Here is a 19,405-nt window from a genome sequence, read left to right as displayed (position 1 = left end):
CCCCACTCCCATCTTTTTACCATGCTTTACCATTTACCGTTACCAATCAAAAGTGATTCATTTGTTCACTTCTTGCACGGCTGAATATCATTGTCAGGTAGGTTTTTCATGAGTGTGTTAGCAGAAACTTCTGGTGAACACCAACATTGCTTTTCCATTTCTTTCTTAGTAAAATATTCCTGATTTTAAATGTACACACTGCCCCCATTATATAGTGTATAATCCTAGCCTCCCTTGCAGCTAGATGCACTCTAAGTTCTGGCCAATGGGATGTAAGCAGAAGTGTATGAAGCTTACAGAAAATATCCTTAAAGGGAGGAGATCTTCTATTCTCCTTCCTGCTAGCTGTATTGCAAATGTAAATGCTGAAGTTTGATCTGTCATCTTAAACCATGAGGTGAAAGATATGTATTAATGTATAACAAGACAGGAAGATTCTGGGTATCTGAAAATTTCCTTAATCTGCTATACTTCCAAACATTTTATGTGGTAGAGAAACTTCTACCTTCTTTAATGGTTTATTTGGGTTCTTTAGTCACTTGTCATTAAACTTCATTATAACTGTCACAAGGGCTAAAAAATGCCCTGAAGTTCTTAATGTCAGAGAATGTCTGCCTGTTGCTTTTACACTTAACAAGTTAGCTGGGTATAATTCTAATATTATAATTTCCTTCTCTATCAGAACTTATAAATACTCCTCCATTTTTTCTGGCATTGGAGGTTGCAGTGCAGAATGTGAGGCCAGCCTGATTTCTACACCCATCCTCCATTTTTGTTTCTGCCTAGATCCTTGAGAACATTTTCCCAGTCTTTTATAATAAAAAATTTCAAGCATACAGAAAAAAGATACATAAAGCAACTGCTAATATTTGCCATATTTGCTTTATCTCTCCTGTGCATGTGTGTTTGTGTGTACATAGAGAACACATTTCTTCCTGAATCACTTGAAGGTAAGTTGTAGATGTAACATTTTATTCCTAAATACTTCAGGATGTCTTTCCTTAGAATATGATTTTCCGGAGAATAAGAAGAGTTAATTCCCTGATATCTGCTAGAACAGGGGTCCCCAACCCCAGGGCCCTGGACCAGTACGGGTCCTCGGCCTGTTAGGAACCCGGTTGCACAGTAGGAGGTGAGCAGCGGGAGAGCCAGAGAAGCTTTGTCTGCCACTCGCTCCCCATCGCTCCCCATTGCTTGCATTACTGCCTGAATCATCCCCCCCACATCTGTGGAAAAATTGTCTTCCACGAAACCGGTCCCTGGTGCCAAAAAGGTTGGGGACCACTGCTCTAGAATAATCCTTTTTGTATTAAAATTCCCCAATTGTTCCTTCTCCCACATTGTCTTTTGTGGCCTTAAAAAAAAAAAAAAAATCAGGATCTAAGATCCAATCAGGAGTCACCCATTGTACTTGGTTGTTATATCTCTTTAGCCTCTTTTTTTTTTTTTTTTCTTTTTGTGGTACGCGGGCCTCTCACTGTTGTGGCCTCTCCCGTTGCGGAGCACAGGCTCCGGACGTGCAGGCTCAGCGGCCATGGCTCACAGGGCCCAGCCGCTCCGCGGCATGTGGGATCTTCCCAGACCCGGGCACGAACCTGTGTCCCCTGCATCGGCAGGCAGACTCTCAACCACTGCGCCACCAGGGAAGCCCTTTAGTCTCTTTTAACCAAGAATAATCCCCCACCTTTTTGTTATGTATTTTTTGTTTAATTACATTTGCTTTTTGATCAAGCCAGACCACTTGCGTTGTATGCTGCCCTATTTTCTGGCTTTGCCTGATTGTTTACCTATGGTTTCAGTTAACTTGTTCATCTATCCCATATTTTCTGTAAACTTAGAGTTAAGTCATAAGGCTTGATTAGACTCGAGTTAGTTATTTGGCCAAAAATGTTTTATGCAGTATTTCATACCACATCACATCAGGAGGCAGAAGGAGAAGATTGTGCCAGTACTGGTGATACTAAGTTTGATAATTTAATTGAGATGGTGACCTCCAGAGCACTCCATTTAAAGTTACATAATTTGTAGGGTGATTCTTTAGCATTATGGGAAGGAATATCCTCTCATCTAATCATTTTGGTATACATTTACAACCTTTTCCTGCATCAGTTACATCAGTGGATGATTTTCTAAATCTATTATTTTCCCTACATTTATTAGCTAGCATTCTTATGTAAGTAGCTTTCCTTTATCAACTGAGGATAAACTTCAGTTCCTCCAAGAAGACGAAGTAAATGCTTAAATGTTTCTCTTTAATTACTAATTGGCAGAGGTGGTAAAACAGTCCTCTCTAAAGTTGGCAAATGATTTTGAAATATTATTTATTCTTGAAGTTAAATAATTTTGCTAGGATATGCCTCCAAGGAGACTATTCTATATCATCTTTTTTTTTTCCTGATATACAGTGTACCACTTTAATGTGCAGATTCAGTTCTTTAGTATATTCCTCTATTTTCTGTTCCATTTGTTGGCTTCTCTAATTTAGGAATGCCAATGATCTGCAGGTTGGTTTAGCTTTGCTGTCTCAAGCATTATCTATTTTAATATCCTTGGCTTTTTCCTCTGCATTTCTTGTGATAATTTCTGGTGTTTCCTCCATACTGGTAGTATGATTTCCAGTTTTTTTTCCTATTGTTTCAAATGTGTTCATTAGATCTGAAACTGTGTTCATATTTGATTACTCCTTTAGCTTGGCTTTTATTTTTAGTATCCATTTTTAAGCTCTTGATATTTTGAATTAATATTGTAACTAAGTTCTTTGGTAGAGAATCTGCTTCTTTGACATAAATTTTCTTCAAGATGCCATAAAGTTTCTTCATCTATCTTTCACATATAATGTACCTTTCTTTCAAGATTTTGGTTTGCTTTTGCTATGACCTTACTTTTTTTTTTTTTTTTTTTTGTGGTACGCGGGCCTCTCACTGCTGTGGCCTCTCCCATTGCGGAGCGCAGGCTCAGCGGCCACGGCTCACGGGCCCAGCCGCTCCGCGGCACGTGGGATCTTCCCAGACCGGGGCACGAACCCGTGTCCCCTGCATCGGCAGGCGGACTCTCAACCACTGCGCCACCAGGGAAACCCCTTACTTTTTTTTTTAAAGGTATTTTAAAAAATTATTTTTAACATTTACTTATTAGTAAATAATTTATTTTTGGCTGCTTTGGGTCTTCGTTGCTGCGCGTGGGCTTTCTCTAGTTGCGGCGAGCGGGTCTACTCCTCGCTGCGGTGCGCGGGCCTCTCATTGTGGTGGCTTCTCTTGTTGCAGAGCACGGGCTCTAGGCGCATGGGCTTCAGTAGTTCTGGCACGTGGGCTCAGTAGTCGTGCGTGGGCTCAGTAGTTGTGCCTCACGGGCTCCAGAGCACAGGCTCTGTAGTTGTGGTGCACGGGCTTAGTTGCTCTGTGGCATGTGGGATCTTCCCAGACCAAGGATCGAACCCATGTCTTCTGCAGGCAGATTGCTAACTACTGTGGCACCAGGGAAGTCCCTGCCCTTACTTTTTTTGTTTCTTATGTTTGATGGGGCAGCTCTTTCCAAATCATTTATTCAGATACATTATGTATGAATTCTTCTAGACATTCTTCTCACCTTATCTGAGAATAAGTTGATCTTCTCAGAGCTATAGTGGCTGGATATTGCTTTTTATCCACTTTCCTGTAGCCTAAAATTGGAAAAGGATGGAGTAGGAAAAACAGTGAGCTCTATTGGGATTTAGTATAGCTTCTGCTAGGGGATAGGCCTTTGCTCTTTCTTGAGATCCTGTGAAATGTCCAGTTCCAGAGCCCCTTCCATGCAGCCAAAGGTGTATCTCACTCCTATGGATTCTGGCTTATTCTCTTGACTCTGCAGAGTGCCCTGATGATGGCAGATACTGGTAAAACATTTTATTTCTGTTGAAGACCCAAGGTGATACACAGGGTCTTCTTCTCTAAACGTATCCTCCCCACAACCTGGAAACTATACACTTACTCTCTCATTTTACTTTTATAAATTGAAGTATTTTAGTGAGAATTTTCATGAGTTCTTGAACTTACCTTATGTCCTTAATACTGTTTCTTGAGAATATTTTCCTCTCATTGGGTAAGAAACTTGAGGTGGAAAATTCTGTAACCGTGCCTTAATCTGCTATATTTTCTCGTCAGTTGCTTAATAACAAATAGATCTATGTCTTAAGTTGGAAGGTATACGTATACTCATTTAACTAAAAGTACAATATGGTATAGCATGGTGGTCACTAGTTATATTAAAGGTAACTGAGGAAATGAACATGTCATGTTATATCCATTTCTATTTGTTGAGGAGACTCTTTTCAACATCCTTTTGTAATTTTTCTGAAAGATGTCCCTTCCTTTCTGGACCATTACTACTACCTCTAATGTAGAACCCCAACCAAGGTCTACCTTAAGCCTCTAATACCTGATGCTTTGACTACTGGCAAAACTACTGTTTTTATTGCTATTCCCTTCTTCCCCGCCCCCTGAAAAAATCCAGTGGCCTTCCATTATTTTAAGATATGGTGCAAACCTCTAGGTTCAGCTCCATCCACAATCTAACCTTTCAGGTTTATGTCCCCTTCTCATCTTACACGAATTCTCTCTTGCACCAATTCTATTCTCTAAATCTTTTTCTGTATCTACCCTTTTATTCTATAGACCCATGCAGAGTGCTTTCAATTTATGTTTACTTATCTCAATTCTACCTTTATTTCCTATTTCCTCCATGAAGTCCTTCCTGACTTATAGCTGGAAAAGCTCTTCATCTTGTGAATTTTTATATAGAATTTACTGTCTCTATTTAATTCATTGGCATTGTTTTATGGCATGGCATTATTGGTCATTATATTTTAGCTTATGTCTCAAATCTTTCAGACCATGTTGTTTTGTTTGTTTTTGTTTTTACATTTGGTAGTGCCCTTATTGTCTAGCACAGTGCGACTTCATGGATTTGTAGATCCCTGTTTCCTTAAAAAGAATGATGAGACCAATTCACATCCTCTTCACTGCTGCAGGCAGCAACTGCTCATCCAAACTCTGGCACTTCTAATCTTCCAGAGACTTTCCTACCGTTCAGAGGGCTGTGCTAAAGCTTGAGGTAGTTGAAGAACTGAGTAAGGGATTACATTGAGAGCACAGAAAGGAAAGGGCATGCTAAAAATGTCCCTTTAATCGTCCTTTTGCAGCTTTTTAGTCAGTGAGATTTTTAAGCCTCTTCTCACAGGTCAGCTGTTGCCCGGATTTGAAAAGAGGCTACTTCAGAACACACTGGAATTCACAGTTCACTTGGACAGATGCCACCGGCTTCTGCGTTTGAGGGTCAAGGTTAGTTGTTCGTGGCGTGAGCACCTTCCCATTTGCAAAATCTGGTTATCCTTAACTACCCAAGTCTTATGAAGCAGCTCATAGGAAGGCACTGGTTCTTAGGACAAAGTGAGACCACATCCCCAGCATTTTTCTTAAACGCGGCATTACTGTACTTTAACAGATTAGAATCCATCTGAATAAAAAGTAAAACTGAAGTGGGAAACAAACTTGGGCTTGAGTCGGCTGCAGTAGCCCTCAGGGACAGGTGCAGAAGAAATTCTCGACGTGGGCCGTAGAGATGGTATGGTCTCTATTCCTGCTCCACTGCTCTTCTTTTTAGATACACACGCACGCGGGCCGGCAGCCTCAGTCACTAGGTAACGCAAGGCGCTAGCCAGCGGTCGCCCTTGGTGCGCCTTCCTCTGCTCAGCAAAGAACCGCAAGCATCTCGGACGCAGTTAACGGACTCTCTACGGCCCACTCTGGGCGCGCGGAATCCTGGGACTTGTGGTCCGGCCCCGCGCGCTCCCTGCCCGGGCCCGCGTGGAGTGGACTACATTTCCCAGGATGCATCGGAGGAAGGGGGCTACAGGGGCGGTGGAAGGAGGGGGCGGCCCTAGCGCTCTGGGGCATCGCCGTTTCCAAGCGCTGAGATCTCGCCTAGTAACCCGCAGCCTCGGTTCCCGAAAGCGGCGCTGTGGCCCCGCCCCCGGAGCCTCGGCTGGAGGAAGAACCTGTCTCGCGACGCCCCAGTGACGAAGCCCATCCTCGGGTGCGGGAGGCGGGGAAGGGTTGGGAAGGGGGGGGGCAAGCGGAGGATTTCGCTCGCCCGTGCGAGATCCAGGACGTGCTCGCGGCGCCCGCTCAGAGCAGAGGTTAGAGGCGGCAGAGCCGGGATGCTCCGCAGGCTAGCCTGGATCGGGTGTGGGAGGAGTGCAGGACGCCGCAAAGGCTGCACTGTGCGCGGGCCGGGGTGTCCCCTGGGGCCAGCGTGTCCCCTGGGGCCGGCATCCCTCAGGTCGGCAGCGACCAATGCCTGGGATGTGTGTGCGCGTATGTGGGGGCTCGCCGTCCCCAGTGGTTCCTCGGGCGCTCCCGCCCCACGCCGGGCTAGAGGCGTGACCGTTGCGCCTGCGGGACCCGATAGCTAGAGCAGACCTTCCTGGGTAGAGGTACAAGATTTTGGTCACTTGTTAATTATTTAATTTTTTCTGGACCGGGAGCGTTTGTAGGTTGAGCTTTCCTGCCTCTAGCTGCACTAGTGTCTCAGTTTCCTCTGATTCAGAAAAATCTTTTTATGGCGCTTTCAATTGGAGTTGCTGATTAGTGAGAGCTGCTAAGTTCTTATGGTTTTCTCGGCCAAGAGACGGTTCACGGAGGATATGAATTATGAACACATACACGACAACTAACTAATTGGAGCATCTAAAAAATGACCGTTGCATATTTGCCCTGGCTTAATGGGGAAACAGCAACTGTTCTTTTTTTTTTAACATCCTTATTGGAGTATAATCGCTTTACAAAGGTGTGTTAGCTTCTGCTTTATAATAACGTGAATCAGCTAAACATATACATATATCCCCATATCTCCTCCCTCTTGCAGCAAATGTTCTTTCAAATCGTATCGGCAGCCACCAGCCAGCAGCATTTAGGGCATATTTCATATCATTAAAAAGATGGATCTGGAGGGAGAGAGGAGGAATAGTTGACAATTTTTTAAAAACTTGGTTTAGTTTGGGGATCATTTTCTTGGACTGGGTGAGTTACGCAAAATATCTGTTTCTTTCTTCCTCGCTCTCGCATCCTGGATGTAGACTGTCAGTTTCGGATCCAAGGATGGCGATGGCAAAAGCTTATTCGAGTTCCTTGTCACATTAAAGCTGTCACAGAATAAATCCCGCTGCCTGCTGCGAGGCCCCCGGGCACAGCAAACTTCGGTGAGCGAACTGGTAATCAGTGTTTGGATATGCAGATCCATGATTTAAAAGACGGGGTGACCCTCTCAAAAACCTCTCACGGGGGCCGAAGCCCGCAGGTGCAGTGAGGCGTGCGCGCGCGAGTGCTGGCGCCCCAGAAGACGCCTCTCCCGTGGAGAGGGAGCCGGAGAGCCCGGCGGGGTCTGGCGACCGCGTACCTGCCGGCTCGTCTCCGGCGGCGGCGGCGGATGATGGTTGCGGCCGGCGCGCTGGTCTGTGTCTGTGCGTCGCCGCGGAAATCAGCGCCCGGCGCTGCACGCTGAGCCCTTGCAGGTCCTCCACATCCCGAGCCTTGGTGAGGACAGACCCGGAGCCCAGGGGCCGCGGACCCGCACGCGGAGCGACCGGGGGGCGAGTGGGGTTAGCTTATCATGGCGGATCGGACAGCTCCCAGCTGCCAGCTCCGGCTGGAGTGGGTGTACGGGTACCGGGGTCACCAGTGCCGCAACAACCTGTACTACACCGCCGGCAAGGAAGTGGTCTACTTTGTGGCTGGCGTCGGGGTGGTTTACAGCACCCGCGAGCACAGCCAAAAATTCTTCTTGGGACACAACGACGACATTATCAGGTAAGGAGGTGGCCTGGGGCGGTGGGGAGGGGTTGGGTGTGAAGGTTGGAAGGATGACGGGAAGGATGACCAACTGGGCTTTCCTGGGGTCAGATCCGGAAGCCCCATGGAATAAAGGAGTCTCTCTGCAACCTCATGGAATTACAGAAGGGCTACTGATTCTAAGGCTAGGGCAGAAGCAGGGTAGGGGGTGCAGGTGGGGAGAGAGAGATTTCTTTTTATTCCTCCGGAAGGCTTTTAAATCTCTAAGGAGTTAAGTGTCCTGATGCTTTTTTGGTGTTCATTCCTGCTACAAGTGGAAGGATCCTGGGTAAACTATCAAACACTTCTCCTTCCCTCCCTAACTAGGAAAATGTAGGACCAATAACCTGAACTGTGGGTATCATCTTTGGGGGGCTTTTTAGAAGGTTCCTCAGCAAGCAAGAGGATTGAAAAAAAAAAAAAACCCTAAAAGAAATTTTGCTAAAGGTAATTGGGATCTTCATTCCAGATGCTTTGAAACTAAGAAATTTCTGCAGTGGGTGGGGGGTTTGTTCTCTAATATTTCCCTTGGTAGTGACTTAGTGCCAAAAAGCATATTTATGGATGCTTCCACACCATCACTGAGGTTATAAAAGGCTGGCAGTTGCTGGACCACAAAACCCTACCAGCCAGCCCACAGAATGACCAACATCTAGTAGCGGATGGTGGGACTGATTAGAAGAACAAAACTGGATGAATAGACATCTTAGGGGTCCTCCTTATTAAATTGTAGAGGGGTATATTTTGATTTTTGGCCCTGTCCTCTTATCTTTGGACCAGACGCATTTTCCTCCAGCCCTTGTCAGCTTCTTGTGTGACCAGACAAGGTGTGGTCCAGATGCTGTTCACAGGGAATCCTTTTCAGCCTTCAGCAGTTAGGGAAGATTTCCATATGGGAGCCTCAGCCCACAGGGAAAATGACTTGCTGAGGATGGACTACAACTGACAGAGACCATATTTGTACCTTCCAGACTTGTGTGTTCATTGATGCAGAACACACTAACATCACATTTCAGAATATTGCCACTTGTGCTCTAAGTTTCCTTTCATAATGAAATAAATGGTTAAGTGGTGTAATGATAATGGTCTTAATGTCTCTGTGGGAAGAATGATTTTTAAAAACTAGCTTTTTCCCTCTTGTAGTGTTGTGATTATTCTGTATTCTGGAGCTTTCTTCCGCCCCCAAGCCCTAAAGTTGAAAAAATTGTTACAGAAAGTAAAAACTTAATATTTGAAAATGCAGTGAGATATATTTTTTAAAAATCTTGAATTTTAGAAGATGAAGATTTTAAGTACTAGGAGCTCTACCGTTCTCAAGATTGGGTGGAACTGACATGTAAAACTTTCTTCATGTCACATATGACAGAATAGCTTTCTTCTCTCCCTGCTATGGTAATGGTTGTGATTGGGGCATCCTTACCTAGTCCCATCCTGGAGATTTTGCTTCTGTAATTGCTGAACTGATTATTAAAGTCAGAGGTGCAAATGATTAACAGTGACTCGTGAAAAGGTTAGATGTTTAAAAATTAAAACCCATTATGTTTTCGCTCTTTCTTAATGCAGTGCTTTCCATTACACCGTCAAAATAAGTTGTAGTCCTTCGGGGGAAGGGAGAGAGTGGCAATTAAACAGAAAATTCCCTGCGGTTAAATAATAGTAATGTGACAGTTCATTGAACTACTTTGAGGATTTGAACTCCTAATCTTAATTTTTTTTCTCTAATAGGAAAAAAATTAAATGCACTGTTGAAACTGAAGGTGGGAAAAGGGTGGAGTTGCAGTGAACCACTGTTATGACAGGCTATCGGACTAGTGGGGATGTGATGATACCTGGCTTAGTTTAAGAAACACTCAGATTTGAAGATAAGGTGAATGAAGTTATTTGTGTAACTGGGTTTGCAAGGAGCTTCAATTTTGAAAAGAAAAAAAAAGATGATTTAGCTTCTGGTCTTTTTATTAAGATAGTTATATCTTTATGCTTTACAGTGACATAGTAGCAAGGCTGCCTGCAGAGAAAGGACTTTATTGCTAAATTTTCGATGATATTTGGTTGGGTCTGAGTATAGGTGAGCAGAGTTCTTTAATATCCATGTATGTGTTTGCACCTAGGAATAAAATTAAGTCCAACAGATTAAAAAACACAGACCACAGATCATTATATAATTAAGAGCTGTAAAATTAGAGAATGTAGAGTGTTTATGTTATTTTGCTTTATCTTCTATATGTAAATATCTTTTTCCCATGAAGGTAGTACACAAGCAATATTTGTTTTTATCCTTAGTATATGAGACTCTTAAGTGCCATTTCCTTCATAATTTTATTCCCAGAAGCATACTAGATGTTTGAAATTAGTATTGTAAAATGTTAGGAATATTAATGTATTAACTGTATATATGGAAAGGAAATTTGTAGTCTTTTATCTTTATGAATTTCAACTCATTTCTGTATAGCCAGTTATACTACTGATTTTCTATTTAAAATATTGATGTTTCTCATTGAATGAGGAGGACTAAAGCTAAAGTACTAGTGCAGAATGTTTGGGGTTTTTTGGAATCATGACATAAATATTAAAACTTCTAACTCTTGATTCCATCAAACGAGATATGTAAGTAATTGTCCACATAGCTTTTGCATTAGTTTGAAAGATATATTCATAATGCATACATTTCCCACTGTTTTGTTTATTGTGCTACTTTCCCAAGAATATTAACTAGAAAGCAGTCCAACAAATATTGATACCACACTCCATTTTAGAAAACCTTGTCATCTCTGAGATCACGATGAACTTTAATAATAATACTGTAGGATTTGGCAGAGCTCATTAGAGTTCAGCGTATGTTTCCTCCTGATTTGACAGACTATGTGTTTAAGTCAGATTTTTTAAGATGTTCATATGTGAAGCATAATGTGATTTATTGGATGTGGAGGCTTAGTTTTATTCTCTTGAATGACTGCACTTCAATACAGTTAACAGATTAGTGGATGATGCCATATTTTAGCTCTGATAACATTGTGGTGGGACAAATAAATATTAAAGCAACACTCAAATCAGGGCTTGAAGGCAAGGACCGTAATACAGGCAGGAATAATTACTAACTTGGTTTCTGCTGCACGTAGCAGACCATGACACAGTACTGGAGCAAATGAAAGAAAAGGTCATGAACACATTTGCTCTCTGTCACCTCCCATCCATTTTCACAGTGACTCCAGTTGAGACATTTCTCTCCTTACTCTGGATCCCTATTTTGCATCTGACTAGTCCCCTGTCTCCCTTTTCGTTTCTCTTATTTTTCAGCTCTCTGTTGCAAGGGAGGTTTTTCGGCAGTACCATTTTAGGGGAAAGTGCGCTTTGATTTCACACCCACTTGGGTTTGAACCCACTCTGCTCTTTGTTTACTAGAGGCATCCAAGTGAGTGGCTTGACCTCTCAGGGCCTTGTTTGTTTGTGAAAGGGTGGGTAACAACACCTAAGTTGCAGAATTGTAACTATTAGAAGTAATGTATGCAAATAGTTTAGCATGGGTCCTGGCCCTTAATTGTTGCTCAATAAATGCTCTTAGTAATGATAGTAGTAGTACAGTATTTAATCAAAAACACACACATACACCAAAGACAAAAAAATGTTTCCTCACTGTTCATAGTCTGAAGTCCAAAATTCTGAGTTTTCCATTCTCCCTGCTCTTAACCCATCTTTCTACCTTCATTTTCCTTTTCTTTAAAAAAACCCATAAATTGTTTGCTTCCCACTTGCCATATAATAAGAGTACTATTCCTGTCTCATGCTGGGATGATTTATCTCCCCCTTCATCCTTCTTCTCCCAATTCCTTTCCCCCAGTGGCATAGTGGTGGGAGCATGGGCTTTGGTCAGACAGACCTGATTTTGAACCTAGATGTGCCACCAGTTGGGTGACTTGGGGAAGCTACTAAACCTCTGTGAGTCTCAACTATCATCAGTAAAATAGCTTCTCATACATGCAATGGAGGTTTAGAGGTACCTAACTTGTAGCTTGTGGAGATAACATACAAGGTTCCCCACAGTGTTTGGCAAATAGGAAGTGCCCGCCGCAGGGAGCCTGTTTGTATCTGCGTCTTGCATGGCCCCATCCGTTTCAATCCCACCTCTCCCATGAGACCTTTTACCATCCTTAGATGAAGGGGTGCCTTAGATGAAGGAACGCGTTGCACTCCTAAAGTTTTGCGTCTTTCGTGACCGATGCTGCTCGCTTGATATATATCATTTAGTGCCGTTGTTTCACTATGAATATTTTCATTTGTAAATGTATGTAAGATCCTTGAGGCTGAGAATGAATTTAATAATCAGAGCCAGGCTTCCCTGGTGGCGCAGTGGTTGAGAGTCCGCCTGCCGATGCAGAGCACACGGATTCGTGCCCCGGTCCGGGAAGATCCCACATGCCGCGGAGCGGCTGGGCCCGTGAGCCATGGCCGCTGAGCCAGCGCGTCCGGAGCCTGTGCTCCGCAACGGGAGAGGCCACAGCAGTGAGAGGCCTGCGTACCGCAAAAAAAAAAAAAAATCAGAGCCAACATTTCCTGAGTGCAGACTCGGTGCTAAATGTGTGTACAGATTTATCTCTTCCATCTTCTCGACAACCCCATGACGTTGGTACTGTGGTTAGCCTCAATTTCCTGGTGAGGAAACTGAAGCACAGAAAGGTTAAAGATGTTGCCCATGGTCACTATTTAGCAGATTGTAGAATGGGAATTGGAACCCAAGTCAGTCTGATTCCAAAACCCAGAGCTATCACTTCACTGCTTTACACACTTTTTTATTCTTCTCGGTTACTGTGGTCCCTACCATCGTGCCTTGTTTCTAACCAGAACTCAGTAAGTTTGTGATTCCTTGTAACTGTTTTTCAACCTCGTGCTTTATTTAAGGGTATTTGAAGCAGATCACTAGAACTCTGTTTAGAAATGGAACCATGTTCAAGTTCACCTTAGGAACATCACCAGCTTTGAAGCAATGACCTGAAACAAGGAACTGCTGGAGATGTTTTTTAAAAATTTGTTAAGTCTCAATTGTGACCTGGCTAAAATTACCTGGTGCTGCAGGTGCACTCAATTGCACTTGTTGAATTTGAAGAGAGGGGTGTAATAGCCATGGTTGGGCCTGCAGTGTTGGGTAAACAGGTTCACATGAAGGCCTGGAGATGTGACTTCATATTCTTCAGTCCCTTGACACATGAAGGCCTGGAGATGTGATTTCATATTCTTCAGTCCCTTGACCAGTTTGAACAAGGGAAGCATGGGGGTAGCTATAAAGAATCAAACCTGTATTGAGTTGAGTGCTTGCTCTGTACCAGGCACCACACACACACACACACACACACACACACACACACACACACACACACACACAGAGAGAGAGAGAGAAATCCCTTCATCCACAGCTCTGAGAGATAGCCTTTATTTTACAGGTACAGCTCAGAGAGGGAAAGAGATTTAAGCGAAGTCACTCAGTGGTACCATCCACACTATTCGTTGCATCTTACTTGCTCTGTTCATTGGCATGAGCATGTAGTGAAAGGTTTTGATGGAAGCTTACGGTCTATTCATAAATGATTTTACTATTGTTATTTTTGTTAATAAGCTATAGTCTGGTGATTTTTAATTAAGATTTATTTATTTTCTAAATTGGGTAGATTTTACTCTTCTTCATTTGTTTATTCATCAAAAACTTATTTCACATCTAGAATGTACCAGATGCAGGGGTGCAGCTTTGAACATGACCAAGTTCTTGCCCCCATTCTGGTGGAGGAAGCCAACAATGAATGAACAAGAAAGCAAGGTGAATATATCAATAGATTGTGATAAGTACTAACGAGGGAATGGCCTTGGAGGGGAACTGGGTTGAGTGGGGGTGTGGGAGCTACCTTAGATAAGGTTTCCAGAGCAGCTGTCTAGGGAGATGGCAGTTAAGCTGAGACCTGAAGGATGAGAAGGGGTAAGCTAAGATGTGATGGAGAAGAGCAGTTATGTGCAGCGGCACCAGGGTGACAAAGAACTTGGTGTGCCCAGAACTCTGGTATAGATATCCAGAGAAAGACCAAGGTCATAGTACTTCTCATTAATGCCTCATGGGTTTTGGCAGCATATGTCCTAGATTTCCCAGGACAGTCACAAATATTCCATTCAGTTATTGTTATGGGTATACTTGCTATTGTCATGTCATGATTCTCTTTTTAATTCAGAATATATGACCATGTTTTTATTTTTAAAATATGGTTACTATATAATGGATCACAGCTTGAAAAACGTTACACTGCAGTATGCTCTCTTATAAAGAATTATATTGGCTCCACCACCAACAGTCAATCAGAATGTAGATTATACTGTGGTAAGTGAAAAACTGTTTCATGGCAGCATCTTTAAGCAGGGCTGTTCTAGGGCCTCTCCTACCCACAAGGATGTGGATCTCAATAACTTTGCAATGTAGGTGATGTATTTGCCAACAAAAAAGAAAAAGCAAGCTGTTGGGAAGGTTACCTTGCTAACTCTGCTTCTGGAACTGACTCTTTCCCCAGTAAGCTGGAGCGGCATGGAAAGCTGTCCTTTAGCCAGCAGACCTACACATCTTCAGCAGTCAGCCTCCTCTTGTAGGTTTAATTCGATTTGTCATATGTGGATTGGACTTAAATGTAATTAAAATGTTTGACAGCAAACAGTTCTTCTCAAATATCATTGTGCATAGGAGTCACCCAAGCACTCACTAATAAAATCTAGATCTGATTCAGCAAGTCTGGTGGTGAGGGCTGACATCCTGCATTTCTAACCAGCTTCCAGTTGATGCTGATGCTGCTGGTCTGCTATGCAGCAAGATGTTCGGATCCTCATTTGTATGTTTCAGATCTCAGTAGGCCAGTGTTTTTTTTTTTTTCAACCCAAAAGATGTTGCCATCTTGTGAAATAGACTTTTAATAATATATTATATATGACTCATATTTATTAAATTCTTAAATTAACAGAATCAATTTTTCATTAAGTTGGCACCTAGCACAGTGTTCTTTTCTTTTTTTAAACATCTTTATTGGAGTATAATTGCTTTAAAATGGAATGCTAATTTCTGCTGCATAAAAAAGTGAATCAGCTATACACATGCATATATCCCCATATCCCCTCCTCTTGTGTCTCCCTCCTGCACTCCCTATCCCACCCCTCTAGGTGCACACAAAGCACCGAGCTGATCTTCCTGTGCTATGCAGCTGCTTCCCACTAGCTATCTATTTTACATTTGGTAATGTATATATGTCCATGCCACTCTCTCACTTCGTCCCAGCTGACCCTTCCCCCTCCCCGTGTCCTCAAGTCCATTCTCTATGTCTGCGTCTTTATTCCTGTCCTGGCCCTAGGTTCTTCAGAACCTTTTTTTTTAGATTCCATATATATGTGTTAGCATACGGTATTTGTTTTTCTCTTTCTGACTTACTTCACTCTGTATGACAGACTCTAGGTCCATCCACCTCACTACAAATAACTCAGTTTCGTTTCTTTTTATGGCTGAGTAATATTCCATTGTATATATGTGCCACATCTTCTTTATCCATTCATCTGTCGATGGACACTTAGGTTGCTTCCATGTCCTGGCTATTGTAAACAGTGCTGCAATGAACATTGTGGTACATGACTCTTTTTGAATTATGGTTTTCTCAGGGTACATGCCCAGTAGTGGGATTGCTGGGTTGTATGGTAGTTCTATTTTTAGTTTTTTAAGGAACCTGCATACTGTTCTCCATAGTGGCTGTATCAATTTACATTCCCACCAACAGTGCAAGAGGATTCCCTTTTCTCCACACCCTCTCCAGCATTTATTGTTTGTACATTTTTTGATGATGGCCATTCTGACTGGTGTGAGGTGATACCTCATTGTAGTTTTGATTTGCATTTCTCTAACAATTAGTGATGTTGAGCATCCTTTCATGTGTTTGTTGGCAATCTGTATAATTTCTTTGGAGAAATGTCGATTTAGGTCTTCTGCCCTATTTTGGATTGGGTTGTTTATTTTTTTGATATTGAGCTGCATGAGCTGCTTGTATATTTTGGAGATTAATCCTTTGTCAGTTGCTTAATTTGCAGATATTTTCTCCCATTCTGAGTGTTGTCTTTTCATCTTGTTTATGGTTTCCTTTGCTGTGCAAAAGCTTTTTAAGTTTCATTAGGTCCCATTAGTTATTTTTGTTTTTATTTCCATTTCTCTTGGAGGTGGGTCAAAAAGGATCTTGCTGTGATTTATGTCAAAGAGTGTTCTATGTTTTCCTCTAAGAGTTTTATACTGTCTGGCCTTACATTTAGGTCTTTAATCCATTTTCAGTTTATTTTTGTGTATGGTGTTAGGGAGTGTTCTAATTTCATTCTTTCACATGTAGCTATCCAGTTTTCCCAGCACCACTTATTGAAGAGGCTGTCTTTTCTCCATTGTATATTCTTGCATCCTTTATCAAAGATGAGGTGACCATATGTGCGTGGGTTTATCTCTGGGCTTTCTATCCTGTTCCATTGATCTATATTTCTGTTTATGTGCCAGTACCATACTATCTTGGTTACCGTATCTTTGTAGTATAGTCTTATGTCAGGGAGCCTGATTCCTCCAGCTCTGTTTTTCTTTCTCAAGATTCTTTTGACTATTTGGGGTCTTTTGTGTTTCCATACAAACTGTGAAATTTTTTGTTTGAGTTCTGTGAAAAATGCCATTGGTAGTTTGATAGGGATTGCATTGAATCTGTAGATTGCTTTGGGTAGTATAGTCATTTTCACAATGTTGATTCCTCCAGTCCAAGGACATGGTATATCTCTCCATTTGTTTGTATCATTTTTTTTTTTTTTTTTTTTTTTTGCGGTACGCGGGCCTCTCACTGCTGTGGCCTCTTCCGTTGTGGAGCACAGGCTCTGGACGCGCAGGCTCAGTGGCCATGGCTCACGGGCCCAGCCACTCCGCGGCATGTGGGATCTTCCCGGACCGGGGCACAAACCCACGTCCCGTGCATCTGCAGGTGGACTCTCAACCACTGCGCCACAAGGGAAGCCCTTGTTTGTATCATCTTTAATTTCTTTCATCATTGTCTTATAGTTTTCTTCATACATGTCTTTTGTCAGGTAGGTGTTTTCCTAGGTATTTTATTCTTTTTGTTGCAATGGTAAATGGGAATGTTTTCTTAATTTCTTTTTCAGATTTTTTATCATTAGTGTATAGGAATGCAAGAGATTTCTGTGCATTAATTTTGTATCCTGCTACTTTACCAAATTCATTGGTTAGCTCTAGTAGTTTTCTGGTAGCTTCTTTAGGATTCTCTATGTATAGTATCATGTCATCTGCAAACAGTGACAGTTTTACTTCTTCCTTTCCTATCTGGATTCCTTTTGTTTCTTTTCCTTCTCTGATTGCTGTGGCTAAATCTTCCAAAACTATGTTGAATAATAGTGGTGAGAGTGGGCAACCTTGTCTTGTTCCTAATCTTAGTGGGAATTGTTTCATTTTTTCACCATTGAGAACGATGTTGGCTGTGGGTTTGTCACATATGGCAAACCATATATGGTTTGCCTTATTATGTTGAGGTAAGTTCCTTCTATGCCTACTTTCTGGAGAGTTTTTATCATAAATGGATGTTGAATATTGTCAAAAGCTTTTACTGTATCCATTGAGATTATCATATGGTTTTTATCCTTCAGTTTGATAATATGGTTTATCACATTGATTGACTTGTGCATATTGAAGAATACTTGCATTCCTGGGGTAAACCCCACTTGATCATGGTGTATGATCCTTGTAGTGTGCTGTTGGATTCTGTTTGCTAGTATTTTGTTGAGGATTTTTGCATCTATGTTCATCAGTGATATTGGCCTATAGTTTTCTTTTTTTTGTGACATCTTTGTCTGGTTTTGGTATCAGGGTGATGGTGGCCTCATAGAATGAGTTTGGGAGTGTTCCTCCCTCTGCTATATTTTAGAAGAGTTTGAGAAGGATAGGTGTTAGTTCTTCTCTAAATGATAGAATTCGCCTGTGAAGCCATTTAGTCCTGGGCTTTTGTTTTTTGGAAGATTTTAAATCACAGTTTAAATTTCAGTGCTTGTGATTGGTCTCTTCATATTTTCTATTTCTTCCCGGTTCAGTCTCAGAAGGTTGTGCTTTTCTAAGAATTTGTCCATTTCTTCCAGGTTGTCCATTTCATTTGCATAGTTGCTTGTAGTAATCTCTCATGATCCTTTGTATTTCTGCAGTGTCAGTTGTTACTATTTTTTCATTTCTAATTCTATTGATTTGAGTCTTCTTCCTTTTATTCTTGATGAGTCTGACTAATGGTTTATCAATTTTGTTTATCTTCTCAAAGAGCCAGCTTTTAGTTTTATTGATCTTTGCTATTGTTTCCTTCATTTCTTTTTCACTTATTTCTGATCTGATCTTTATGATTTCTTTCCTTCTGATAACTTTGGGGCTTTTTTGTTCTTCTTTCTCTAATTGCTTTAGGTGTAAGGTTAGGTTGTTTATTTGACATGTTTCTTGTTTCTTGAGGTAGGATTGTATTACTATAAACTTCCCTGTTAGAACTGCTTTTGCTGCATCCCATGGGTTTCAGGTCATCGTGTTTTCATTGTCATTTGTTTCTAGGTATTTTTTGATTTCCTCTTTGATTTCTTCAGTGAGCTCTTGGTTATTTAGTGGTGTATTGTTTGGCCTCCATGTGCTTGTATTTTTTACAGATAATGTTCCTGTAATTGATATCTAGTCTCATAGCATTGTGGTCGGAAAAGATATTTGATATGATTTCAATTTTCTTCAGTTTACTAAGGCTTGATTTGTGACCCAAGATATGATCTATCCTGGAGCATGTTCCATGAGCACTTGAGAAGAAAGTGTATTCTGTTGTTTTTGGATGGAATGTCCTATAAATTTCAATTAAATCCATTTTGTTTAATGTGTCATTTAAAGCTTGTGTTTCCTTATTTATTTTCATGTTGGATGATATGTCCATTGATGAAAATGGAGTGTTTAAGTCCCCTACTATGACTGTGTTACTGTCAATTTCCCTTTTTATTGCTGTTAGCATTAGCCTTATGTATTGAGGTGCTCCTATGGTGGGTGCATAAATATTTATAATTGTTATATGTTCTTCTTGGAGTGATCCCTTGATCATTATGTAGTGTTCTTTGTCCCTTGTAATAGTCTTTATTTTAAAGTTATTTTGTCTGATATGAGAGCTGCTACTCCAGCTTTCTTTTGATTTCCGTTTGCATGGAATATCTTTTTCCATCTCCTCAGTTTCAGTGTGTATGTGTCCCTAGGTCTGAAGTGGGTCTCTTGTAGACAGCATATATATGGGTCCTGTTTTTGTATCCATTCAGCAAGCCTGTGTCTTTTGGTTGGAGCATTTAATCCATTTACATTTAAGGTAGTTATCTATGTATATGTTCCTATTGCCATTTTCTTAATTGTTTTGGTTTTGTTATTGTAGGTCTTATCCTTCTCTTGTTTTTCCTGCCTAGAGAAGTTCCATTACCATTTGTTGTAAAGCTGGTTTCTTGGTGCTGAATTCTCT

The 19,405-nt window shown here is 41.7% G+C and overlaps 1 protein-coding gene across 1 annotated transcript in view; it reads left to right on the top strand.

Annotated features, from left to right (window-relative positions):
* The first annotated feature begins 7,210 nt into the window (after positions 1 to 7,210).
* EML6 (EMAP like 6) overlaps positions 7,211 to 19,405 on the top strand; it is a 315,760-nt gene continuing 303,565 nt past the window's right edge. The window contains exon 1 of the mRNA XM_033414224.2: positions 7,211 to 7,841. Within this exon, the coding sequence (XP_033270115.2) occupies positions 7,645 to 7,841 (197 nt within the window). The 5' untranslated portion in view covers positions 7,211 to 7,644. The remainder of the gene's footprint in view (positions 7,842 to 19,405) is intronic.

This window comes from Orcinus orca, chromosome 13 (assembly GCF_937001465.1).
Source record: "Orcinus orca chromosome 13, mOrcOrc1.1, whole genome shotgun sequence".
Lineage (NCBI taxonomy): Eukaryota > Metazoa > Chordata > Mammalia > Artiodactyla > Delphinidae > Orcinus > Orcinus orca.
This window is presented reverse-complemented; position numbering and strand designations above follow the sequence as displayed.